Source organism: Chiloscyllium punctatum, chromosome 10 (genome assembly GCF_047496795.1).
Source record: "Chiloscyllium punctatum isolate Juve2018m chromosome 10, sChiPun1.3, whole genome shotgun sequence".
Classification (NCBI taxonomy): Eukaryota; Metazoa; Chordata; class Chondrichthyes; order Orectolobiformes; family Hemiscylliidae; genus Chiloscyllium; species Chiloscyllium punctatum.
In genome coordinates, this window is record NC_092748.1 from 13988739 (window position 1) to 14016600 (window position 27862).

Genomic DNA, 27862 nt, shown 5'->3' on the forward strand with positions numbered 1-27862 from the left:
CTATGAAAATAAGTTTGGTCCATCATCAATATTCATTCATGCATTTCAATTAGTTAGAAGCACTTAATTCTGGATTTACGTTTTGCTTTTATCTTCCATGTAAGTCCTCCAGCCTGGAAAGGGGAAAAGGAGGTGAATTGTGTAAATTTAACAGAAATGTTTATAGTTCTCCAAGGGAACCATCCTCCTTCCCCACAGTGAGAATTCTCCCTGATTGTGACGCTGGCGTCTTCTTAGGGCGGACCTTTTGTCCGAGGCTCTGTTTATCCAGCAGCGGTGGGGACGGTTTACCGTGTCGCACCTTCTCCATGGGGAGTGTGTAACGTTGATTCGGGCAGTGTCCGACTCGGGTGCGAGAGACTGGCGGAGGAGGATCGGGGAGGGTGCTGTCCTGAGAGGAGTTTGTGTAAGTGACCTGGAGACGGTGTGTTCCCGGGGGGGGGGGGGGGTGATGCCGTGAGGCGGCTTGTTTACAGTTGGGTCACACCCCCCCCCTCTCCCGGGCCCAGCAAACCATCACCAACAACAGACCAACCCCCGGGGGGGGGCCAGAGCTTATCCCCATCTCTGTTCATTGCCCCCAGACCCCTCCTCTATCCTGTTCCCCCTCTTCCCCCCCCCTTCCCCCTTCCCCCCTTCCCCCCCCTCCCCCCCCTTCCCCACCCCCCCTGCCCCCCCCCCTTCCCCCCCCCTTCCCCCCTTCCCCCCTTCCCCCCCCTTCCCCCCTTTCCCCCCCCCCCTTCTCCCCCCCCCCCTTCCCCCCCCCCTTCCCCCCCCCCCTTCCCCCCCCCCTTCCCCCCTCCCCTTCTCCCCCCCCCCTTCCCCCCCCCTTCCCCCCTCCCCCCCCCTTCCCCCCCCTTCCCCCCCCCTTCCCCCCCCCCGTTCCCCCCTTCCCCCCCCCCCCGTTCCCCCCTTCACCCCCCCCGTTCCCCCCTTCACCCCCCCCGTTCCCCCCTTCCGTTCCCCCCTTCCCCCCCCCCGTTCCCCCCTTCCCCCCCCCCCGTTCCCCCCTTCCCCCCCCCCCCTTCCCCCCCCCCCTTCCCCCCCCCCTTCCCCCCCCCCTTCCCCCCCCCCCCTTCCCCCCCCCGTTCCCCCCCCCCTTCCCCCCTTCCCTCCTTCCTTCCCCCCTTCTCCCCCCCCCTTCCCTCCCCCCTTCCCCCCTTCCCCCCTTCCCCCCCCCTTCCCCCCTTCCCCCCCCCTTCCCCCCCCCGCTTCCCCCCCCCCTCTTCCCTTCCCCTTCCCCCCCCCTCTTCCCTTCCCCTTCCCCCCCCTTCCCCTTCCCCCCCCCCTTCCCCCCCCCCCTTCCCCCCCCCCCTTCCCCCCCCCTTCCCCCCCCCCCTTTCCCCCCCCCCCCTTTCCCCCCCCCCTTTCCCCCCCCCCCCCTTTCCCCCCCCCCCTTCCCCCCCCCCCTTTCCCCCCCCCCCCCTTTCCCCCCCCCCCTTTTCCCCACCCCCCCCTTCCCCCACCCCCCCCCCTTCCCCCTTCCCCCCCCCTTCCCCCTTCCCCCCCCCCTTCCTTCCCCCCCCCTTCCCCCCCCCCCCGTCGCTCCTCTTCTCCCCCCCCCTTCCCCCCCCCCCCCCCCCCCCCCCGTCGCTCCTCTCCTTATCTTCCCCCCCCCCCACCCCCAATCCTGTTTCTCAGCATCCACTGGTTCCGTCACCCCCTGTCTGTCAGCACTCACCAAGTCCCACCATCCCTTTGCATTTCCCCTATTCCCTGCATTTTCCCCATATGGAAATTACATTTGCCACAATTGATGCTCCTCACTCTTTGTGTAAACTGTCCATCCCAGCTCAGTTGAAGTTTTGGCTTGTCTATGATGCCTACCATGTGTGAACAGCATATTGAACCTCCCCTTCACATGAGGGGATGGACTATTTGTGCCTAATGGACCAATTTTCCATCCTAGATGAACATTTTAGCGCATTTACTTTAAATTGTAAAGTCTTGTAGTTTTATTTGCACAATAATCTGGATTATTCTATTTTCTGTATAGACTATGATAACTTGCTAATATGTTTACAATATTGCATTTGTCATAAAACAAAATTCTGCAAGACAGTTTGAAACCAGTTACTCACTGCTACCATTCTCTTGCATTGGGGTAAAACCCAGAAATGTTGGAAATATTTTAAATTTCCACTCTATGCCATAATCTTAGTTTTGTATTCTGTTGCACTGCTCTCTTAAACAGGCTGTCTCAAACCCTTGTTTTTTTTAGCAAAATGCAGAAATTTAACACCATTGTGTGTCTGATTGAATTGTTTTTCATAGCTGGCTGCACAAATACTTGAGAATCCCTCCTACCCCTAAAATGCAAGAAGGATTTACATTTAGGTAGGGCTTTGATGACTTCAGCAATTTCCAAGCATTTGACAGACAAAGAGCATAGGAGCAGGAGTATACCCCTCAGACCATTGGACCTGCTCTGTGTCTCAAATTAGATCACATCTGAATTCTACTTCAACATCAGCTTCCCTTGATATCTTTTAATATTTTAGATCTCTGTCTTGAGCTAAATGAGTGACTGAGCTTCCACAGCTTTTTAGGGTAGAGATTCCAATGATTTGCCATCCTGTAATTGAGGAAATTCCTCCTAATCTCACTCCTGTGTGCCCTAATTCTTATGTTGAGACTGGATCCCTGACCCCCTCCCCCCACCTTGTCAGGAACAAACCTCCTCCCTGCAAACATCCTCTTGAGTCCTATCCTTTAGTGTAACAAAGAGTGTCTTTGGAGTGTAGTCATTGCCAGATGGGGAATGCAGCAGATAATTTGTGCATAGCGAGCTTCTTATAAATGTAAACTGTACCTTGTTAATCAGTATCTTGCCAATCTTTTTTAGTCCAATCATAGGATGTGGGAGTTTCAGGCTAGGCTGGAATTTATTGCCCAGAGGGCAGTTAGGAGTCAATCACATTGCTCTGGCTCTGGCTCTGGAGCAGTGTATAGGCCAGACCACGTAAACTGTCCTTCCCTAAAAGACATTATTGTGCCTGATGGTCTTTTGCAACAAGTTCATGGTTGTAATTAGCCCGGCTTGTAATTATTTATTACATTTTTAAATTTTACCACCTGCTATGTTGGGATTTGTCCCCATGTCTCCAAAACACTTGCAAGGGTTCTTGATTAACAGAACAGTGAGATTGCAACTGCTGCCTCTATGTTGATTTGATGAAAAATAATTGACAAGCAGGATTTGTACAAAATAGTGCCCTGGTTCCTTGCATTCATATTTGAGAGGCACTCAATTAAATGACAGCAGCTCTGACAATGCAGCACTCCCTCGGTATTATAGTGAGCGTGTAAGATATGTGATGTCCCCTCGACCCTGGAGTTTATGATCTGGAGGAGCCAGTGTTGGAGTAGGGTGGACAAAGTTGAAACTCTCTCAACACCAAGTTATAGTCGTAACAGGTTTATTTGGAAGTACAAGCTTTCGGAGCACTGCTCCTTCATCAGGCTCCAAAAGACTTGTACTTCCCTCCAAATAAACTCATTGGACTATAACCTGGTGTTGTGTGATTTTTAACTCTGGAGCTTATCACTGTCTTATGGTGTAGAAGGAGGCCATTCGGCCCATTGTTCCTTAAGTGGCTCTTCACATGAGCACTGTTACCTCATGCCAGACTCTTGTTTTTTGCCCTAACCTTAACCTTCACACATTTTTATCTATGTAATCCTCCAATGCCCTCTTGAATATCTCAATTGAACCTGCCTCCACCATACTTCCAAGCAGTGCATCCCATCCTCCAACTAACCATAGAGTGAAAAGGGTTTTCTTGTATTACCCCAGTTCCTTTCAGTCACTTTAAACCCATTTACAAACTGGAACAGTTTCTCCCAAAGTACCCAGTCTAGCTGGTTGTTATTTTGTCAGGTGATGTTATATAATGAATCTGTTAGAGTTTTGGAGAGATGATGAATTCGTGAATACTGTACCAGGAGCGATCCAGTCAGGTTTTACCCAGAATCTGAGTCTCTCGAGATAGTTCTACAGTCTCCCTTCTCTGACCCCCAGTTTTCTCAGCTTTGCTGAGCGTGCCCTATAGTCAGACGGTTAGTTGAGCAGTGGACAGCTTGATGCAACAACAACGAGCTTGTTAGGACCTAATGACCTTTTCTCGATTATAGATGAGGTGTTGTTGGATGATAATCAGGGTGAGGAGGAATGTGAGAGACGGAGCAGGTCATTCTCACAGTTACTAAGGGAGGTGATGGCCTCGTGGTGTTATTGCTAGATTATTAAACCAGAAGCCCAGAAAATGTTCTGGGCACCTGTATTCAAATACCACCGTGGTAAATAGTCAAATTTGAATTCAATAAGAATCTAGAATTATGAGTTTAATGATTCTAAAACCAGTGTCGATTGTTCTAAATGTCCTTTCGGAAGGAACTATTGTTGTTACTTGATCTGGTCTGCATGTGACTCCACACCCACAGCAATTTATTTGCCTCTTACCTGCTCTCTGGATAATTAGAGATGGGCAATAAATACTGATCTAGCCAGTGATGCCCTCATCCTGTGAATGAATTTTTAAAGACTATTAATCTCCATTCTTATTTTCTCACCAAAGGTGAGGTAGTTAACTGTTTTATTGTGGAGGTTGTGAACTGAATTGCTTTCCATCTCTGTACAGGATACCATTCGTTCAATGAATTCTCATGGTCTGTAATTAATGGGAAAGATGAAGAGCTGGTGTTGCTGTGTTAAAAGTTTGTGGTCTGGGTTGATTGATTTCCTTGAACTATGACTGCCGGTGATAAATTAATGCGGAAGAGAGCTGGTTAATCTGCCCTTTAAAATGTTGTTAAATGCTGGAGTGATGGACCTGGGATTTCTGTAGTAGAGGTGGGATGGGGGATGTGGAGATGCTGGAGTCAGGAATAGAATGTACCGGCAGAGGAACTTGCAGGGCTGAAGGAAGTTGGAGAGCTAATGAGGAAGTTAGAGAGTTGTTGAGGAAGTGAGGCAGATTGGTGGAGCTCACGGCAAAAGGAGGAAGTGAAATTAGGCAACGTTTGAGATTGAGAGGATACGGTGGACAGCATATCAGTTTGCTTCATGGGAGCGATCATGGTTCAGGCCGTGGTTTGAATCAACAGCGAGGGAGTGGATTTGTCATCGACAAAGATGCTACTCTCCACGAGGAGGTAGGGCAGATGCGTCTGTGAGGAGAAACTGGCTGGGGCTGCAAAGGTCTTGCAGCATTCAACAGCAGAACCTTATCATCTATTTCTTCTATTTCTCTCGCAACACGTTGGCTTAAGTTGAAATGTTTGCCAGGAAATCAGGCTGTTAATGCCCCACACGAGTTGGGAAGAGGGTTGTCAACTGGGGTGGAGGGCTACTGAAGGTCCTCGTGCATGTGGAGGACATTGGTATTTGGGTGGGGGAAGAACTCAACTGGACGGATGCCAAAGGCTCCCTTGATGGGCTATTGTGGGATCTGGGCAACTGCTCCTTTATCCTTTTGATCCCTAAACAGTGCAATGAAAGGACACCAGAACAAAAGCAGAAATTGCTGGAGAAACTGCTGGCAGAATCTGTGGAGAGAAAGCAGAGAATGTTTCAAGTGCAGTGACCCTTCCTCAGAACTGACAATAGCTAGGAAAGTGTGTTATTTATGCTAAAGCTGTAGGCGTTTTGGTGGTGGTGGTGGCGGCGGCGGGGGCGGTGACGAGTGAGAGGAGATGGAGTCCTTTTCAGTTGGGGAGACCAAGGGACGAGTAATAGTATACTCATAGAATCATAGTAATGTTTAGCATGGAAACAGACCCTACGGTCCAACCCGTCCATGCCAGCCAGATATCCCAACCCAATCTAGTCCTACCTGCCAGCACCTGGCCCGTATCCCTCCAAACGTTTCCTATTCATATACCCATCAGGCTATTAATACCCATCCAGATGCCTTTTAACTATTGCAATTATACCAGCCTCCACCACTTTCTGACCGCTCATTCCATGCACATACCACCCTCTGAGTGAAAACGTTGCTACTTAGATTTTTTTAATATCTTTTCCCCTCTCACCCTAGACCTATGCCCTCTAGTTCTGGACTCCCCGACCCCAGGGAAAAGACCTTGCCCATTTACCCTATCCATACCCCTCATGATTTTATAAACCTCTATAAGGTCACCCCTCAGTCTCCGATGCTCCAGGGAAAATAGCCGCAGCCTATTCAACCTCTCCCTTTGGGTCAAATCCTCCAACCCTGGCAACATCCTTGTAAATATTTTCTGAACCCTTCCAAGTTTCGCAACATCTTTCTGATGGGAAAGAGACTAGAATTGCACACAATATTCCAACGGTGGCCTAACCAATGTCCTGTACAGCCACAATATGACCTCCCAACATCTGTACTCTGAGAAAGAAAAGCTGATAATGGCCACCATAAGTAGGTGAAAATGGGCATCGTGCGCTCTGGACACGCTAACTTCTCGGCAAATATTGCCATGTTAACGGTGGCTTGGGAATCCTCCCCCCACCACCAAAAAGCCACCTTTGACCAAGATACTGCTGGGTATCCTCAGCTTTGCAAGTATTGGCTAAACCTATCCTGCAGGTGCTATTCCCAAGGGGCAACACGTGAATCGCCAGAGGAGAGTACTGAAGATAGATTGTTGAATTGGGCAGGGGTGGGAAGAGCAGACTTTCCAAGAGGTTCTTTGGCTAGCATTGGACAGGTGGAAATGGAACCAAGTGGAACGACCCCAATGGGCAGTGATGGAGAAGGATGGTGCCAAAGAGGGATCATGTCCTTGTCACATCGCTTGAAAATATTGTGGGCTTCTAGACCGGTGATGTGGCTAAGGTGCATAAAGAGCAGGGTCTTGTGTTTCCCCTGGACCTGTAAATGCCAAAAGCTCTGAATCCATGTTTGCACCTTTTAGCAGACAGTCAGTAAAAAGGTCTGCGTTGCAGTTTGTGTTAGAGGGAATGTGTTAGAGATGAAGTAGGAGACCTCCTGAAAATACTTCCTGTTGTTCCTGCTCTTTATGCAGAGTTGCAGCACTTGATTGGCTTTTCATTACGTAATGCTCCATTAAATATTGATGCTCCAGGATTATGAGTGCCAGCCTTTTTCACTGCAACTTGCTTCTGAATCTGCATGTGAGAGCTCGTTCTCTGCTGCACTCTAAATCAATGAGGTCACCTCTTCAAGGCCCAGAGGATGCATTGTTTTTGTTTCTCCCTCCTCAGCAGTGCTGATGACTGTGTGTCCTGCGCGACAGCTGAACAGGACTGGGCTGGGACGTGGGAAGAGACCCCGTAGTGCTTGAAGTGCCACTGCCTGTCACAGCTGAAAGGTAACTCTGAGTGGAGAAGCTTAGTGGATGCTTTGACGACAGTGTGGGAGTTGCAAGAATAAGGGAGCGAATTAAAATATTGGTGATTCAATGTACAAAATTAACAATGAATAGAGCACAATAGGCAAAGAAGTAATTAAAACTGGAACAGGAAACACTGTCTGCCAGTCTACTTGCAATCAGAAATTGTTTCAACTACACCAACTGAGATTGCTTTTAGAGTCTGAGTTTTTATACTGTTGACAATTACGATATTATTGTTTTGAGTTGTCAGCTACAGTGCAGTGGGCCACACTTTCACCTCTTGAGCCAGAAAGTTGTGGGTTAAAGTCGTACTCCAGAAATTAGAGCGCACCATCCTGGTGTCGTTCCAGGACAGTGCTGCCCTGTTGGAGCTGCCGTCTTTTGGATTTGTCTGGGCCTCAAAGAGGACGCAACAAGTCTACAAAGGGATATAGAATAGGTTAGATGAGTGGCCAAAAATGTGGGCAGTGGACTACAACATGGGGGAAAATATGTGAAGTCATGCTCATTTGGCAGGCAGAACATAGGAGGTGAATATTATTTAAATAGAGAAAGAGCGCAGAAAGCGTTGGCACAAAAACCGATTCGGGGGTCCATGTGCATGAGCCATAAAAAGCTAGCTTGCATGTCATAGGGAAGGCAAATGGAATGTTGGCCTTTATTTGAAAGGAAATAAAGTTTTTTAAAAAAAGATGTGAAACCATACAAGGTACTAGTCTCACCACCCCTAGAATACTGTGAATAGTCTTCTGTGAAAGATTTACTGGCTTCGGAGGCAGTCCAGAGCAGGTTCATGAGATTGATCCCAGGTACAGAGGATATTTTTTAGGAGGAGAGATTGAGTAGGTTGGGCTTGTACTCACTGGAATTGAGAAGAATGAGAAGTGACCTTACTGCAACATAGGAGATTCTTATTGGGCTTGACAGGATGGATGTGGAGAGGTTTTTTTTTGCCATTGTGGGAGAATGTATGACAAGAGGGTGTAATCTTTGGGTAGGGCAGAGGGAAAGGTGAGGAAGAATCTCTTCTGTCATCGGGTAATGAATCTGTGGAATTCTTCACAGCAGAGAGCTGCGGAGGCTACCTTGTTCAGTACGGTCAAGGCTGAGATGGACAGATTTTTAATCAGTAAGGTATTCAAGAATTATGGGGAAAAGGCTAGGAATTTTTCACTCACTCAACTGCTAATAAACTCCATGGCATTATAAGAAAAAGAGCAGAGGGTATCCCTTGTGACTTGTCCAGTATTCAATCCTTAACCAATAGCTGAGCTGCCCTATCATTTGTCCGTCATAACAGCTCAAACTTTCTCATAATTGAGAGGTCCAATATTGTAGCCATTTAGTTGGAATTAAGGAACAATAGAAGAGCTATTGCTTATATTTAGTTGGCCACCAAATAATGAGATGGAGTAAATTTTCAGATTATGGAAATTTTCAAACGCCACACAAAAGTGATAGTCCTCTTAATATGGACTCGGATAGTAACAGTGTGAAGGGCAGAGAGGGGAAGGAATTTCTGAAATGTGTACACGAGAACTTTTCAGTGTGTTTTGAGGAAGGAAGCCATGCTGAAAGTAGTTCTGGAGAATGAAATAAAGCGTATTTTAGTGTGAAATCATTTGAGGAGGAGTGATCATAATATCAGGTATGGAACAGTTATCGGAAAGACAAAGGAACAATCAACCATGAAAGAAATTAGCTAAAGGAGGCTCACTTCATTGAGTTGTAAAAGAATTATGGATCCAGATCAAAACTTGATTGGCAAAATAGTAATCGGACGAAGGGCGTTCCCTCAGAGTGGAAATGTTTCAGAATAGACTAATTTCTCTGAGAAGGCTGTTCAAAGCTACCGTCTCTGATGTACTGAAGATGTAGAGGTTAGAATGAGACACAAAAATGATGCATCTAACAAAGATATTCATGCTACCAAGCTGAATACAGGAGGGACAGAGGAGATTTATCAATGGTAATCCAAAAGTCAAAAAGAGAGTATGAGAATAGATTAACTGTCTAAATAAAAGAAATCCAAAATTCCTTTTATAAACACAAGTTGTTCAAAGGTAGTCAAAGGAAAAAGGAGGCGAGGGCCTTTAAAATAAGAGAATCATGTGTGAGGTACTAAATAAGTATCTTGTCTCTGTTTTTCTTTTGCTGTCACATCAAAGGAAACATTACCAGTGTTGAATAGGTAAGAAGGTACACCAAAAGTTAGCAGTACACCAAAATTCAGAATATATGGGATGCATGTTGTAGGTTTGCTTGCTGAGTTGCTAGGTTTGTTCTCGGGCATTTCGTCATCGTGCTAGGTAAGATCATCAGTGAGCCTCTGTTGAGGGAATGCTGTACTGTCCTGCTTTCTATTTATATGTCCTGGTCTGTTAAGATGGGTGATATTAAATAATACCCTGCTAATTTTTTTCTCAGATTGGACAACTTCACACTTATCTGTTATATTTCATCTGCCATTCATTTGCCCACTCAACTTATCTAAGTCACCCTGAAGCCTCTTTAACACCTTTTCACCACTCGCAATACCACATAGTTTTGTATCCACAGGCAAATTTGGAAATATTAATTTGATTCCCTTGTCCACCATCTTCCACTCTAAAACAGCTCATTTATTCCTATCTGCTGTTTTCTGTCTGCTAACCAATTCTCAATCCATGCCAGTACATTACCACCAATTTCTTATGTTTTGGTTTTGCAGACTAATCTCTTATATGGGACTTTATCAAAAGCTTTCTGAAAATCCAATTACACCACATTCATGATTCATGTATTCTACTGGTCATGTCCTCAAAAAAAACCTGCAGTACATTTATCAAACACAATTTCCCTTTAATAAGTTTAAACTGACTCTGTATAATCCCATTCGCATTTTCTAAATGTTTCCCAATGACTAATGTTAGGCCAACCAGTCTGTATTTCCTGAATTTTCTCCTTCCCTCCTATATTAAATGGGGGTAATATTTGTCACCCTCTAACCTACCAGGACTATTCTAGAATTTTGGCAGATGACACCCAATGCATCCACTTTTTCCATGAATTCCATAGTTTCAGGTCTGGGAATTTCTCAGCTTTCGATCCAATTAATTTTTCCAGCACTATTTTTGATAACTAATTCTCATCTTTAATTTTTGCTTCCCTAGTATTTCTTAGGTGTTCTTTGTGAATTCTTAAGTGAAGACCGAACTAAAGTAGTTGTTTAATTGCTCTGCCATTTCCTTGTTCTCCATGATCAATTTTCCTGCCTCAGACTGCAAAGGCCCTTTATTTGTCTGTAGTTTTTTTCTTTTTATATTCTTAAAGAAGCTCTTACAGTCTGCTTTTATGTTCCTTGCAAATTTAGTCTCCTACTCTATTTTTCCCCTGTTATGTAGCCTCTTGTTCTTCCTTTGCTGAATTATGAACTGATCCTGATCATCAGGCTTGCTATTTTCTCTAGCAATTTTATATGATGCCTCTTTGAATTTAATACTATTCTTATGTTCTTTTGTTGGCCATGGTTGGGCCACTTTTGCTGTTCTTCCACCTGAAAGGAATTAATAACTGTTGTAATACATGCATTCATTCCTTAAGTATTAATCATTTCTGTATCACTGTTATGCCTTTTAATGATGCTATGCGGTTTGCAGCAGCCAACTCATCCCTCATACTTTTGTAGTTTCCTTTGTTTAGATTTAGGACACTCCTTTCAGATTTTCTTACTATACTTTCAATCGCAATGAGGAATTCTATCATGTTATAGCCACTTTTTCGTTAAGGATCTCTAAATGAAATTATTAATAACCCTTCCTTGTATAAAACTAAATCTAGGATAGCCTCTTCCCTAGTCGGTTCCTCTCTTGCTAGTCTAAAAAAAATACATAACAGGTTGTTCTGCTATAACGTGTGTTTCGTTAACGTGAATTCGCTGAAATGTGAATGACGAATTGGGGACACTGTTTCTACAGCGTGAACTTTTAAAACGTGTGTTGGCTGCAATGCGATTACATCGCCAACACTTTAAGCGCTGTTTCTAAAGTGGGATTTTTCTATAATGCGGGGTTTTACGAGAATGCAACTACCGCACTATAGAAGAACTACCTACGGGTGTAAACACCAGGAATTCATCTGCCATAGCAAATCATGTTACCAATAATGTGCAGTCTATACGCAAATTATCATCACTACAGGCAATATATGGAAGTTTGCATGGATTAGTTAAAAGTGAAACTGTTTTGTCCAGGTTGATTAAGCAATGGAGAGTGTTGATGAGGGTAGTACATTATTTGGAGTTTCAAAAGGAATTCAATGAAGTAATGTACCATGACATGGAATTGTTAGCAAAATGAAAGCTCACTCCTGAATTGTTGTGCAGCTCAAATCCCCTTCCAAACCAATGACAACTGATGAACCCCTCACTCCCCATGGTCCTTCTGGTCCTGACATTCCTTATCACTCAGCAGTTGAGATGCCTCTCCCCTGCCCTGACAGTGTCTCCTCTGATACCTCACTCGAGGATTTATGTGTCTCTATCCCCTTACCAGCCTGGCACCCTATCTTCCTAGCCCACTTTGACGACTACTGGAAGGAGGTCAGTATGTAAAACAATGTGGCTTAAGGGCTTTACATCTATGGAATACAGCAATGGTAGGGGATCCAATCTGCTGTCATTGTGGATTGCTGGATTGGACTGCGTGACTTCGGCTTGGAAGTTGTTGAAAAGATCCTCCTAAGATAAATGGGCAACATTTAGTCTGACTTGGTTAGCAAATAGAGATTCAAACTGTGGAAACATGAGGAAAGACGTGGTGCTGGAAAAACACAGCAGGCCAGGCAGCATCCGAGGAGCAGGAGAATCGACATTTCGGGCATAAGCCCTTCTTCAAGAAACGTCGATTCTCCTGCTCCTCGGATGCTGCCTGGCCTGCTGTGTTTTTCTAGCACCACATTTTTCAACTCTGGTACTCCAGTATCTCACTTTCTCCTAGTTGAAACATGAGGAAGCTCTGGTTGAGTGTAAGTAATTAGACAGCTAGATTGAGGAATCAACATAGATAGTGCTTCATCTGCATCATTCAACGAATTACAATTCCCTTCCTTCCTTTTTCTCTTAAATGTTTTTATTTCTCATTCCTCTATCTCTGTCTCTGTCTCAATTTCCTGTTATCTCTACATCATGGATCAAAAAGCAGCATGTTGCATGTTATTTGTCTTATCTTTAATTTTAATAAATGATCCAAACTCCGCTATCGATCTGAGAAAGATGTGTTAATATTGTATGGTTCAGGAGTTGCACTTCCTATGTACAATTCCACCAAACTCCAAAAATCCTCATTGACTTTGACTTTGTTTCTTAGAGTGAGAAGAGTATTATCAAGACCAGCAGTGTATTTAGCTGGCATCTTTAACCCGATGCAGTATCCTAAGGCTTTGTATCCTAAGTGTAAACTTAACTTGGATGCAAGCCATTTATGGAAATACCTGGCATGCAACTAGCAGCTGCACCAAATAGACAGACTGGAAGATGGAGCAATGATTAAGTGATGAAAGTTTGGCGAGTTCAAGCAGAGAATTAGAGATCTTGGATGGGGTTGGGGGCACTAGGAATGACACTGGAGGACATTATGGAAATAAAGAGGATCAAGGATGAGCATTTTAAAAATTGAAACATTGCTTAATCAGGAGCCATTTTCGATCAGCAAGCAAGTTGTGCTTGGTGAGCAATCTAATAAGAATTAGGATGCAGGCAGCTTTGGGTGATCTCATGTTTACAAAGAGGTAGACAGTGAGGGGCCAGCTAGGAATGCACTGGAATAATCAAGGCTAGAGGTTCCTGAAGAAGGGCTTGTGCCCGAAACGTCGATTCTCCTGTTCCTTGGATGCTGCCTGACCTGTGCTTTTCCAGCAACACATTTTCAGCTCTGATCTCCAGCATCTGCAGTCCTCACTTTCTCCTAGAGGTTAGTAAGGCCCGGATCAAGCTTTCAGCAGATGATCTAAGGCAGGGCAGTATAGGGTGATATTACTGAAGTAGAAATAGACCTGATGATGTGGATACATGGTTGGAAGCTCCTCTTGGTGTTAGATATCATACCAAGTTTGTGAGTAGTCTGGGTGAAGGACGTTGGAAGCACCTTTACAGTCATTGAAGTCAACGTTGCAAAGTCGGGAAAAATGCCAGCTGAGTTTAGATAACTAGAAGAGGTAGGCTGGAATCTAATCAAGGTGGTTTAGGTGATTTACATATACGAATCTAATCAAACGGTTTAGAGATGTTACTATGCAGCATGGAAGCATGTGAGAATGAAAACACAGGCCTAGCTCTTTTATGGAGAATGACGTCCTGCAAACAGTGCTGTGATAATGTCCAGCTAATAAATATGTCCTCATAATGTCTGGGACATGGGAACCGGAGTAAGGGAGTCCTGCCAATGTGAAATGGATGTTTTTACATCCTTGGTAGATGCATGGCAGATGAAGTATAATGTGGATAAACCTGAGGTTATCCACATTGGTAGCAAAAACAGGAAGGCAGATTATTATCTGAATGGGAATATTTGAGAAAGAGGGAGGTGCAACAAGACCTGGGTATCTTTGTACACCAGTTGCTGATAGTAAGCGTGCAGGTACAGCAGGCAGTGAAGAAGGCAAATGATATATTGGCCATTGTAGTGAGAGGATTTGAGTACAGGAGCAGGTATGTTTTGCTACAAATGTGTAAGGCCTTGATGAGACCACACCTAGGGTGCAGTTTTGGTCCCCATATCCTGTTCCTCTTTTCCATCTGCCCTGCCCTGGTTCTGCAGTCCAAACTAACCTTCCATATAATTAATATATGTAAATCACCTAAACCACCTTGATTTAGATTCCAGCCTTCCTCTTCTAGTTATCTAATCTATGTCTAAACGACTTGAATTCTTTTTTTATTTGTGTATTAGACATGTGAGAAATAATGTTTTTAATGTTGATGTTGACCCTCTACCCTGCATGTTTTGAAATTAATGTCTGCTGTATCTTTTGCGATGGCAAAGACAGCATGTAAGTCATCTGTTTTTCCTTCTCCCCTCAGGGGTTGACCTGTAATGCCTGTAACCAACTCACGACGTGGGCAACAATTGAACAATGGGTATGGCATGCCTTTGAGAAAAACGTCCGTGCTAAACGTTTTGAGAAACGACCCACGCCTCAGCCCAGAAACGTTCTAATTGATTGTAAACTGACAGTCTGCACTCGCTTTCCCGGGCCAGGTGTTTGTTCTACGATGCAGGCACATTACTTTGTCAAGATGGATTTGTGATCTAAAAGCACCTCTATGTACTTCAATCACTCCACACTATTGTAGCACAATGATAGATGACAAGATTGCTGCATTGAAAAGATAGAAGAACTCAACATTGATTCTCTGACCATACTGGCCCATCAACGTGCCTTTGCTTTGATAGCACCTAAGAGGCCTCCAGCTGAAGAGCAGCATGAGCTCTTTTATTTGCTGATAACAATATTTTCATTTTAGTGCTGTAATTTTAGATATTTTCCGTTTCTTTGCTCAGCATCTTTCCGTATTCCCTTGCATTTTGTCCATTTATAGCCCTTCCAGACTGAATAAAGGAACTACTCCTAATCTACCTTCAAGTGGGTTTAGCTGCCAAAGTGAAGTGCCCTGCTTGTTCTCCAGTATGCTGTCAGATGCATGGGTTAAGCGTGTAATCCGTAAGTAATGAAACTGTCCTCTTGTAAGAGTTTGGTGATGAGTTGGAAGACTATGACTTATTGACATTCAAGGAACCTTTTGAAGAGAATAGGGTTGCTGAACTCTGGAGTTGGATTTGCTCCCTTTTTGATCAAAATATTTTGGACTGATCGCCTAATTGTTTGTGGCCCAGTCCAGAGCTGAAGACTGCAGCTGATGGAGGCACTGGAAGCAGATGATATCAGCCCTGCTTTGGAGGCTACTGAAGAGTTCTTCCTCTTCAGTGGCATTGATGACCAGGTAGGGCATAATGATCTCCCAAAACAGGAGGTGTTTGGGATCCAGGAGGTCCCGGTGATAATTGGGCATGACGTCCTCAAGGTGAAGGGTGAGACGTCACACAAAACAGATGACACCAGAATTGCATCGCAGAAAATGAGCAAATCAGCATACGCAGAACAAATAGAAGTCCGAAGAAGTGCCCCCACCAGCAAACCAGTTGGAGTGGCTAATGGGCCAACACAGCAGTGGTCAGGTGCAGACACAAACAGCTCCATCTCAAACAGTTATGGAGCACTTCACTCCAGAACTGGCAATCCAGCAGAAGAATGGTCACCCAGCTGGTCACCCGCCTTCCAATCGCAATCTGACATTGTTCTATCTCACTGCAGATCACAGTCTGGGCCCATGCAAGCCCAATGCCCATTGGATTCGGACATTCCTCCCTCCCGCATCTCTTTCCCATCCACACTTAGCAAAGGCGGGAGCTTTGCTGTGGCCAGTCAAAGCCAAGACAGTAAGTACAACCCATCATGCAGCAACTCTCCCCTTCCTGTTATATCCATAAATGATGATCATATTGCAACTATGATATCTACTGGATTGTTGACTTTTATTTCAAGTGGATTAGAATTCAAAGGGTTGGAGATTTATGTTAAATTTATTTAAATGCTCTGATCAGACTGCTTCTGGAGTACTGGGTTCTGTTTTGAGCTTTGCAAGTTAGGAATATTGTATTATCGTTCGAAGGGTAGAGTGCAGATTCATCAGAATGATACCAGGGTCAAAAAGATTAAATTATGAAGAACAGTTGCGTATACCAGATTTCTATTCTGTTTAACATTGAAGATTAGGGAGGGAGCTCATTGGGATGATCAAATTCCTTAATAGGGTCGAGAGAAAGTGTTTACTCTGGTACAGGAGTCCAGAATAGTGGTAAAATTAGAGCTGGACTATTCCAGGTAATGTCAGGAGCACTTCTTTCCCCAAAGATTAGTGGAAATCTGTGACTTCCCTAAAAATCTGTGGTGGCATTACAGGTATTATTGAATATCTCAGAACTGAGGATCGTAGATTTTTGTTGGATTGGATGTTAGGGGTTGCTGAACTAATGTGGGGAAATGGAGTTCTGATACAGATAAGCCAAGTACTAGTTGACTGGTGGAAGTGGCCCAATGAATTGGATGACTTCCTGTTCTTGTATAGGCCCACGTTAAATCAGAGTTTAATGGCATGGATCCCACCTGCTGTTCTCCCTTGTCCGCCAAGTTAAGAAAATTTATGTTACCAAACAGAACCTTGACACTGATCTAAAAGTACACAGGCTCACCCTTTGATAACAGCTTTGCAGATTTTTATTATTGTTTGTTAATTCTGTGCCTTTTTTTTTACATCTTCTGTCTGCTTTCTGTTGGTGCCTTACAACTAAAATTTGGAACCATACCTTAGATATGTGACCCTGAATAGCAAATACCATCAAAGGTTAATCTTCGTAATACTGGGAAAGGGAGAGGGGAATCCTCCTAGGATCCTGCCTTTGATTGATAGCTCAGTGATCATTGTTATGACTTGCATGATGAATACATTAGGCAAACTATATCAAGCTACCTGGTATCTGTGGGTCCAACTTGGACTGGTACCTTCAGGAGAAAAGAGAATGTACTATTTTATCATGGTATAGAATAATAATAGAAGGAATTGTTTAGAACTAGCGAAAACGTTCCAAAATAAGGTAGTATTGGATATCATGGGAGTTTGATATTGAATCCCAGAAGGACAAGTGGATCATTGATTTTAGATAAAAGTGAAATATTAAAATGATGTGAGGTTTGGGAAATTAGAAATATCACAGGTGAACCCTTTTGATGCTGTCTGCAGAACCAAGTCAAATACTGTTTCCCTTAGGTGTCAGCTGTGGCTCAGCAATAAGGCTCCCATCCCAGAGTCAGGAGGTTATAGCTTCAAGTCTCCTAAGGCTTTGACAGTCTGACGCTCTAGCGCAATACTGGAGAGTACTGCACTGTTCAAGGTATTGACTTTTTGTTGCGATACAGTATCGAGGCCGCATCTGGCTCTGTAGTTGTAAAAGAATTTGTGCCACTATTTCGAAGAAGTGTAAAAGGATCCTCTCCACTGCCCTTGAAGGGTATTTATCCTTCAGTCAAAATCGGATGATCTGGCCATTTCTGTTTATGGGACCTCATTCAGTTCGCATTGGTTGCTGTGCCTCCTACATTATCTCAAAAGTACTTAATTGGCTTTAGAACACTTTGGAACATCCTGAGATCATGAAAGGCACTGTATAAATGCAATTTTTTTTCCCTTTTCTCAAAATCAATCTTGATTTTTAAAAAAACTTAAATTGAGTTGATGCCAGGATTTGGCTCTGCTTTTACTTCTGCTGATCTTGAAAGATTCTGACGTTGCAACATTGAGAAAGACAAATCTGTGAATAGTCATATGGTAGAATGAAATGGCGTCCAGAAAAGCTGTGTATTTTCAACAGAAATTTGAAGCATCCACCTCTACTGATGATCTCAAAGGCCTTGATGAAATCTGTGAAAGCAATGTAGAATGGTCAATGCTCATGGTAATTCTCATATAACTTCCAAAGTGAAAAACTAATGGCAGTTGTTTCGTCTGTTAGTTCTGAAGTCACAAAGATTTCAGGGTTTATTTTCAAGACTAAACTACTACTCCATATTTATTTGCAGGTAAAACCATGTGCAAAAGTGGAAATAGGTCAACACAAACCGAAAAGAGAGAGAGAGATTCTGGATTGACTGCTTAAAATCAAAGAATCCAATAAGTCATTTAGGTGAATCTCTGGTGAAATGATTTCTCCAGTGTTCCCATTTTCTTCCTTGTACAGAAAAGGCATTTGAAGTAATTGTAGGTCAACTGTTCTCTTGAATCACAAAGACACTGTCTAGTTTGGTCCAGCAGAAACAAATGTATGAGGATCATCTGTTGTGAATTAACTAAAACATAAACAAAAGGGTTTTACCATTTTACAGTAAAAGAAATCGTGAAAGAACAGCCCAATTATTACACTCCCCTCCGTAATTTATTCAACAACTTGCCAGTTGTGACTCATGACGTTAAGCAATGATGACCTGATTCCAAGATACATTGCCCTCTTTAGGTGTGAGGGTAACCAGGAAACATACACTTAATATAGCGCAGAATTCCAAGTCTCTTCAATGTCTTAATGCCCTTAGAGAAGATATAGTGTATCGTTAAGCTGCCTCAACCATGCTGTGCAGTCACATGGTCAAAGTTGGAGATCACAAACAGTTCACCAATTCATTCTCGGTAAAAAGGCTGCTTTTGATTTAAGAGGAGATTTAAGGTCATTTAAAATTTCTCAGAAATTGAAATCCATGATCTATGCACAAATGAAAGGTTGTAAATGGAGAAATACTACATTGAAACAATTGTGTGCAAAACACACAAAATGATAAAAATACAGTTCTGTAGCACGTAATACATTTCATCAAGGCTGCCTTGGACTGGACAGAAGGATGCAGTAAATGCACAACTTCACATATGAGTAGTGGTTTTTAAAAATAAATAAATAAGGTGTGTGTTGCCAATGGTTAGACCCAACATAAAAGGAAAGCTTCCCTATGGTCCTTAATAAGGAGATGCCTTGGCAATTACTGCAATCAATATGATCCCCTTTTTGTCTGAGCAAGGCAACTTTATTTGCATCACGCACATCTTGGGGCTTTAAATTTCCTTGCAACAGAGTCGAATTTGTAGAGATGCTGCAATAATGATGGTTTCTACTTTGATAACTACACGTGGATGCCCTCTCTCCCTAGCATGTAGGGAAATGGCAGTGTTTGAGTTCTAATGCAGTGGGTTCATTGTCCAGCTGCCCTCATGCTAGGAAAGTCTGAAACAGCACTAAGAATGTTCTCATTTGCATGAAGTTTGAGGTGTTACTCCAACCTCCTTTCCAACTGCTTGCTAGGTTCGGTAGTGATCAAGGATCTCTGCCTTTCTCTTTAAGGAGTTGAAACTCTGGTTGAACGTTTGGTTGAAACTCTGTGACAGCAAGCAGTCTTGGCCAATGTTGAACCTTTGACTGAGACTCGTCAGCTCAAAGCATCAAGAATCCTTTCTCGCTAACAACTTGCTTGTAGTTAATGACGCCTCTCCAGTTGATTGGGGTAATTGGCTGTATTTCTAGCAAATAAGCCTCAGCCCAATCTGCATCCATCTGATTTATTGTCCTTGCACAGTGAGGGTAGAGTTATATATGGTGTTGTGCAGATGTTCCTACTCTTGACATTACTCAGGCCTGAAGAAGGGCTTATGCCCGAAACGTCGATTCTCCTGTTCCTTTGATGCTGCCTGACCTGCGCTTTTCCAGCCACACATTTTTAAGCTTGGATGGTGTTGTCCAATCGAGGGAGTTGAGGAACTCCTGGTTCCTTTCTGGATACAGCAGGCATTCATCTGAGGATAATCTTTCTTGAAGTGGTGTTGTTTACTTGGCTGAACCCTAATAGAATCATAGAGTCATAGAAATGTACAGTATAGAAACAGACCCTTCGGTCCAACCCGTCCATGCCGACCAGATATCCCAACCCAATCTCGTCCCACCTGCCAGCATCCGGCCCATATCCCTCCCAACCCTTCCTATTCATATTCCCATCCAAATGCCTCTTAACTGTTGCAATTGTACCAGCCTCCACCACTTTCTCTGGCAGCTCATTCCATACACGTACCACCCTCTGCGTGAAAAAGTTGCCCCTTAGGTCTCTTTTATATCTTTCCCCTCTCACCCTAAACCTATGCCCTCTAGTTCTGGACTCCCTGACCCCAGGGAAAAGACTTTGTCTATTTATCCTATCCTTGCCCCTCATAATTTTATAAACCTCTATAAGGTCACCCCTCAGCCTCTGTTGCTCCAGGGAAAACAGCCCCAGCCTGTTCCGCGCCTCTCTATAGCACAAATCCCTCAACCCTGGCAACATCCTTGTAAATCTTTTCTGAACCCTTTCACGTTTCACAACATCTTTCCAATAGGAAGGAGACCAGAATTGCACACAATATTCCAACAGTTGCCTAACCAATGTCCTGTACAGTCGCAACATGACCTCTATCCTATCTACCTGCGACTCCACTAATACTGATCTCTTGTGCATTTCCAGTTTTGTGTGGGGTGATGTGGTAGTGGTAATGTTATTAGACTTGTAATTCAGAACTCTAGGCTAATGGCCTGGTTGCAGGACTTCACATTTTGAATTTCAATAAAAGTTTTGTGAATAAAAGGCCAACCTAATTACAATCCTATTTGTGCTTTTCTAATTCTGAACTCTATCATAAAAAGTCATCTGGTTACTGTTGCCCTTCTATATTATCCTTAACTAGGATAATCTGAATGACTCCAGGCCGAAAGCAATGTGGTTGACTCTTGACTGTCCCCTGGACAATTCGAGATGGACAGTAAGTGCCAGCAACGCTCACATCCCATGAATAACTAAAGAAAATATCCTATCTGGCCCCTGTCTTCACTGCATGGATTCTCTGGTCCATTACTGGTAACAAAAGCTTAAGATTTCTGAGACCCAGGTTTTGAAATTCCCTTCTACACCTTTCCTCGTGTATATCTAACTTGCCTCATTTTAAGACACTTGTTAAATCACAAGTCTTACCAAATTTTTGGTCACCTCATTTGAAAATCTCATCATGTGGCATGATGTCATACTCTGTTTTGTAATGTTCCTGGGAAGTGCCTTAAAATGTTTCAATATGCTCGAGGAGCTTTGTAAATTGTTGCTGAAGTTTGAAGGGACGTCATCCTGTTCCCTGTGATCATTAATTATTTTTCCTAGTCCTTTTGACATCTGATATTGATCTTATTGGCAAAGGCACACACTTTGCATCCAAATGCACATATGGGGTCAGCATCTTAACTCTGTCTACCCATTTTTCTGCTATATCTCTTCATTTCCTTATCCAACCAGAGAATATAAACCAAAGGTTTCAATGTGGAATGGTCAAGCTATGATCTAATGCTATTATCGAATGGGGCCAATTCAATGTTTACTTTACAATGGTACACATGATCTCTTGGACTGATTTCAGTTGTCTTGACTGGATTGTAAAGGAATTTTCTAGAGTATATTTGATTGGCCCTGGGTTGCTTTTCTCTTTTATTTTCTCCCCAGGAAAATACGTGGCTGTGCGGTTGTGGGAGAGGTGGGGCTGTGGGAGGGAAATGTGGGCTTGATGCTTCTGCCATCATGAATCATTATAGTAGTCGTTATGATAGGGCCGGTCTTTTTCTGCTGCAGTTTTGTCTCTTGTCTCTTGTTTGCTGGCTTTCCATTTCTTCATTTTCAAATTTGTTTTGTTCTTTTAATGTCATGTAGTGGGGGGGGAAAAAGTGATGGAACAAGATGGGGTCTTGAGGTTGGGGCGGCACGGTGGCTTAGTGGTTAGCACTGCTGCCTCACAGCACCAGGGACCTGGGCTCAAATCCCACCTTGGGTGACGATCTGTGTGGAGTTTGCACATTCTCCCTGTGTCTGCGTGGGTTTCCTCCGGGTGCTCTGGTTTCCTCCCACAATCTAAAGATGTGCAGGTCAGGTGAATTAGCATGCTAAATTGCCCATAATGTTGGGTGCATTAGTCGGAGTAAATTATAGAGTAAGGGAATGGGTCTGGGTGGGTTACTCTTTGAAGGGTTGGTGTGGACTTGCTGGGCCACAGGGCCTGTTTCCACACTGTAGGGAATCTAATTGAGTCTGTCTCGTTGGCGATGAACCAGCGCGACTGAATACATCCTCCCTAATCCTAATGCGGTCTGTACCACTTTAATTGAGAAGTGCTCTTTTTCTAGCTTTTGTTCCCCATAGGTGACAGGAGTGGAGAGAAAATAAAAATAACATTTTGTGGCAGTAGAAAAATCCCAGGCCTGAATGAAGCTTTTTCTTGCACAACAGAAGGTGGTGCAGATCTCTCTCGGGCAAAGAGTATGTTTTTGGTTTTGGTTTTGTTAATTGCAGAGCCTTAGTGTCTTCACTTTTTAAAAAAAAAATTAAATCGTTGCACAAATGGGAAGTTAGCTTCTGAGGCAAAAGTAGCTTGTCATTTTATGGCATCTTTTAACGCGGTAAACATTTCGAGGCCACTTCATATGAGTGTGTTTTTTTTAAATATACGGAGCCATGTGAAGATCTATTGGGATCAGTGACTGAAATTGATGAACAATGCAGGTTTTAAGCAGCCAGTGTAGGTCAGCTGCTAAAGACATGGGTGCACACGGGGACCCCCCCTCCCCACCCCAATCCACGTATAAAATAGCAGCAGAACTTAGGTGCTGGAAATATAAAACAAAAATAGAAGCTGTAGGAAAAGCTCTGCAGGTTAGGCAGCATCTGAATAGAGAGTTTCAGATGTGTAACCTTCAATCAGAGCTATGATTTCCAAATGGCTCTCTTCCCAGTTACCGTTTAACCTGTTAAGCTTTTTCTGACCTTTTTTTCTGTTTCTATTTTATGTTAGCAGCATTGGGTTTGCAGGCATGCTTCACTGCTTGTTTAGCTTTCACATTTCAATGCTAACATGTTGAAAGATTTGTGAAAGAATTGTAACATGAAGATTCCAACATCAAACCAATCGTACATGCCATTTTTCGCTCCAAAACCAATTCTTCTTGTAGAATTCTAATGGGTGTTTACTTTTTTTTTTCAAAGCTGTATTCCGACTCCGCAAATACATCCAGGTGACATTATATCTCATATCTTTTGAAAACTGACGTGTTACCAAACTTGCGAGATGCCTTGAAGATGGAGGCACTACCCAGTATGGTGCTGAAACTAGGATATAGAAGTTCCTCTGCTCAGTGTCCAATTAGCCTAATCTCAGCCCAAACTCTGAAAGGGATAGCACCACTGACTTCTGAAGGAATAGCTCCTGCTGGACTTTTCCAATCCTGGTGGCTGTTCCTTGCACCGTGGCTGGATATTGAGCAATGTTTGATTGCAACTTTTTTTTTAAGGTCATTAATGGGATTTGAGTGTTGCTGTCAAGGCTGGCATTTATTGTTCATCCCTAATTACTGTTGAGAGGATGGTAGTGAGCTGTCATTTTGAACTGCTCCGCTTTATACAAACACTTGAGTAATGTCTTGCCATCTCGCTGGCTGGTATCGCCCGTCCCAACTGCACTGACTCTTTTCTTGGTAAGAAGGGAATTACTGTGGGTTGTGGTTTGTCGGTGCCTTGCCTATCACCGTCACTCCTTCACCCGTTTCTATTTTCTGGTTTGCTAATCTGTTAAACAATCGCTACTCATTAACCTACTGTTGGTTGGGCAACCTTGTTGTAAGAATACTGTAGCGAACTGAACAATACAGATGAGAAAAGAATCCCACAGCATGTTCACAGAACTCAAGGCTTCTGGTACTCTTGTCTGTAAATTGAGAAACACCCTACTGGCAAAGCCAACACTCACTGTCTTGACTGTGAAGAACGGTTACTAGGCAAAGTACTGAAGGCAGACTGATCCAAGTCAGCACTCAAAAAAAAAAAGTTTGCATTTATACAGTGACTTTCATAATCTCACAATTGCATATGTACATTAAAAAAAAGAACAAAATTAAAAATCACATAACACCAGGTTATAGTCCAACAGTTTAATTGGAAGCACACTAGCTTTCGGAGCGACGCTCCTTCTTCAGGTGGTTGTGGAGGATGAAGGAGCGATGCTCCGAAAGCTAGTGTGTTTCCAATTAAACCTGTTGGACTATAACCTGGTGTTATGTGATTTTTAACTTTGTACACCCCAGTCCAACACTGGCATCTCCAAATCATAAAAAGAACAGCACAGGAACAGGCTAAGTCTTTGCTAGCACTTATATGCAACATGAGATTGATTCACATCTATATCTTCTAACCTTAACTATGTTCCCTTTGTCCCTCATTGTTCTCTAGCTTCTTCATTGTTCACTTCAACTACTCCATGTAGTTGCAAGTTCCTTTTGATGAAAAAAAATTATTAGAACTACCTCTTACTAACAAAACTGCATGTTTGTATCGGATCTGCCAAAGGTGGAAACATCTTCCAGTCTACCGATCAAACCTCTTTTTTTCAAAAAGAAATCCCAAAAACCTTTTCAAGTGTGGTCACTGTTTAACTGCTGAAATGCAAATTGCTAGTCCAAGAATAGCAATGAGAAAATGGACCAGGTAGTCTGATACTAAATGCTGTATGCTGCAAGATGAATGTTACAAGACACTGGGAATCTCCCTTGCTCTTCAGAATTTTGTGGAGTGTCTTGTGTCCTCCTGAAGAGGAAAATTTAAGGACTTACTTTCAGATTTCATCTGAAAGATGACACTTCTGACCAGTGGTAGCTCATATTTTCTGTTCCAGTGTCTGGATTAAGAATTGAACCCACAGCCTTTTGGCTCTGAGGGAGCTACTAACGGAGTCTCACCATTGTCAGGAGAGGAGCAAACAAAATAGGAAGAAAACCATATCTTTCAGGTGTTTGAGCAGGTGAGAGGGGGGGGGGGGGGGAGGGGGGGAAGAGAGCAGTGTGAAAATTAAATTGGTGAGTTTTGATCTTTGACTCTCAGACATGAGCTTGAATTATGCTCAAATTTGGGGAAAGTTGTCTTTTCTCACTCGATTGTCATTTTTGTCTTAAAGTAAATAAGTTTAGAACAATTTTGACTTAGTTGCCTGGGATCAGTAACTTGCTATATAAAACTACCCTTTAGTTTGATGGTTGATGAACATTTCTTGAAGGACCATAGTTACAGAAGGAATGAAAATGTTACAATCCAGTCCAGAAAGTGCAAGTTTTGCAATTGAGTGCTAAATGTAGAGTAATACAAAGACAAACAAGCTGCTGTTGTGAACAGCATGAAGATTTTCCTCAATTTCATGGATTGATGGATTGATGCTTCTGAAAAAAACACTATTGCTGTCCAATAACTCAGTAGTCAGTGCAATTTTTGAAAACTACATCAAATTTGGTATTTTTTTTAGTGTCCAGAATATACGAAGAACCTTTAAGATATTTTAAAAGGTCCATGAGGTCCTTCACCATACTTTGATCTGCAGTTGCAGAAAAAGACATTAGATTACCTTATGTTAGCCAAAGGTAGGTTTTAGGGAGTGATTTATTTTAAAAAGAAGAGTTTAGGGAGGGATTTCCAGAATGTGTGGCTCATGCAGCCCAACAATATGATAATGAGTCATGAGCTGATGTATTATGGGAATACATAGGATGTCAGAAACTCAACAAGTGCACAGATTGCTGAGAGCTGTGGGTCTGTTTATAGGGGTGAAGCTACAAGGGGATTTTAAAAATAGGAGTGGAAATATTGAATTCAAGATGAGACTAGACTGGGAGCCAGTGTAGATCAATGAGGATGGGTGATAGGTGAATGGAACTTTGTGCAAGTTAGAATATGAACAGTAAATGTTTTGGGTAAGTTCCAGGTTTGCATGGGTGGAAGATGGGAAGACTGACTTGTGCATTAAAATAGTTTGAATCTGGAATTGACAAAGACATGGATGAGCAAGGTACAAATCTTTCTCTGTCCCATCCTGCAGATCCTCTGCTGCTGGTCCGAGATGTCATAAAGAAGGGAAGCCTGGCCAGAAGGCAAGATCATGCCAGCCCGTGGAAGGAGTGTTATGTTGAGCTTTGTCCCCGTGAGCTGTGTCTGTACAGCGTGGGGACTGGAGATGACTGCCACCTCTGTAACGTGTACTACCTGAGCCACTGCCAAAGTATTACCATGTCGAACAACCATGGTGACCGTGTCCTGGAGGTTCTCTTCTCCAATGGCGCTCAGATGCAGTTGCAAGCACGCTCCCAGCAAGAGGCTGAAGACTGGAGGCAGGACCTCCTGGCACAAACGCTCGCCCTAAGCCTGCCGCAACCCTTGAACAGGACCCCACCACCAACAGACTGGCATCCTGGGACTAATCAAGTAAAAACCATCCAGCCTACTGCTGTCCAATTGCGCACAAAAGGTACCCTACGGATCGGGGTGCTTCACATGCTGATGCCTCAGAACAAGTGGAACTCTTACACTTTTGTCCTTAGCCAAAGTCAACTCAAGTACTTTCGAACTAATAACCTACAAGAGGAACCCTTGGCATCTTACAGGATTAACCAAAGTGTTGACGTTCAGTTTGAGGCAGCGGTAGCGTCTGCACTTCGCTTCAAGATGTATTTTCCTGAAGAGGTTCTCGTTCTCATGGCCGACAGCCAACAAGAGACTCAGGAGTGGTTGGAGGCGATCAAAGCTGTGGTCAACTCCAAGCAGGTGGCTGATACCTCGGAGTGCTTCTCAGCCGGTGATCAGAAGACAAAAGGCACAGACTCCAGCGGCGTGGGCCCAAAGAGGAATAAGCGCTACTCTGTGACCAGCAGCTTTCTCAGCCTCCTGACGGTGATTGCGGTGGAGAAGGGGCTCACAGCTCAGAGCTTCAGGTGTGCAGGTGAATGTTTACATCCTTCTACTAACTTAAAATGAAAAGTGATAGGAGCTCAATTCGCAGGGAAACCCTTCCTTCCTTCCCTTCCCCCTTCTCCTCACTCCCCCCCCCCCCCCCCCCCCCCTCCCCCTCCCCCCCAAAAGAACCTCGCCGAGGAGGGTGGGATGCAGGTAGCAAATGATCTGGTGGAGGCACCTGACAGTGCGACTGTTAAGGAAGACTTGGGGAATGACATCCATATCTCATGAAAATGCTCAGTGATGTTGCCACTAAACAGATGGTTTCTATTTTCAAGGTTATGCCCTGCTGTTCTGAATTCCCCCATTAAAGGAAACTGTTTCTGTTGTTATGGCCCGTCCAATCCTTTTAATCATCCTTAACATTCAATTCGATCACCCTTTGATCATCTGCATTTGCCTTTGCATCCTCTTCTGATAATGTAACTCCCTCAGCCCAGTATCATTCTGGTGATCTGGACTGAACCCAATCCAAGTTCGGTATATCCTTCCTGAGCTCGAGTGCCACGACTGACTAATTCTAAACAAGGTCTAACCAGAGGATTATAATAGTAAAACAATTTCACATCTGTGGTCCTAAGTTTTGCCAATAAGGCCTTAGAGCCTAAAAGCAAAGATATGATGAAATTTTATTAGCATCACTCCAAGCCAGAATATTGTGGAACTTTCTCAGCACCATTGTTTAGGAAGGGCATGAAGGCACTGCAGAGTGTACTGAAAAGAGTTGCTCGATGCAGATTGCTAGATGCAGCCATGTACATGGGCAGGATTACATTTGCATATGGATGTGATCACATGCCTTACAGGTGCTGACTGGTGTATTGATATACCAACAGCATGACCACAGATTGACTTGCTTGCACTAAATTTTCTAATGTGACCAGACTAAATAATTAGAAATATTTATGCGAAATATCTGAGAAGTTACTCATCTGAATTAAGAGATTGCAGGAATTTACATGTCATTTATCCTATCATGTCCACATTTGTCCCTAATTCCAATTTGCAATTCTTAATCTGTAACCTTGCAAAACGGAGTTTTCAGTGCATATCCCAGGGACTTTCTGAATCT

The 27862-nt window shown here is 43.5% G+C and overlaps 1 protein-coding gene across 5 annotated transcripts in view; it reads left to right on the forward strand.

Moving 5' to 3' along the window:
- The first annotated feature begins 301 nt into the window (after positions 1-301).
- plekhm3 (pleckstrin homology domain containing, family M, member 3) overlaps positions 302-27862 on the forward strand; it is a 117971-nt gene continuing 90410 nt past the window's right edge. For 3 of the 5 annotated variants that reach the window (XM_072578567.1, XM_072578571.1, XM_072578572.1), the window contains exons 1-3: positions 302-406; positions 14393-15809; positions 25880-26776. In XM_072578567.1, coding sequence (XP_072434668.1) covers positions 15230-15809; positions 25880-26776 — 1477 coding nt within the window. In that variant the 5' untranslated portion in view covers positions 302-406; positions 14393-15229. Of the gene's footprint in view, positions 407-5082; positions 5155-7129; positions 7312-14392; positions 15810-25879; positions 26777-27862 lie in introns of those variants that run through there. The other 2 variants (XM_072578569.1, XM_072578568.1) reach the window with 2 other exon arrangements.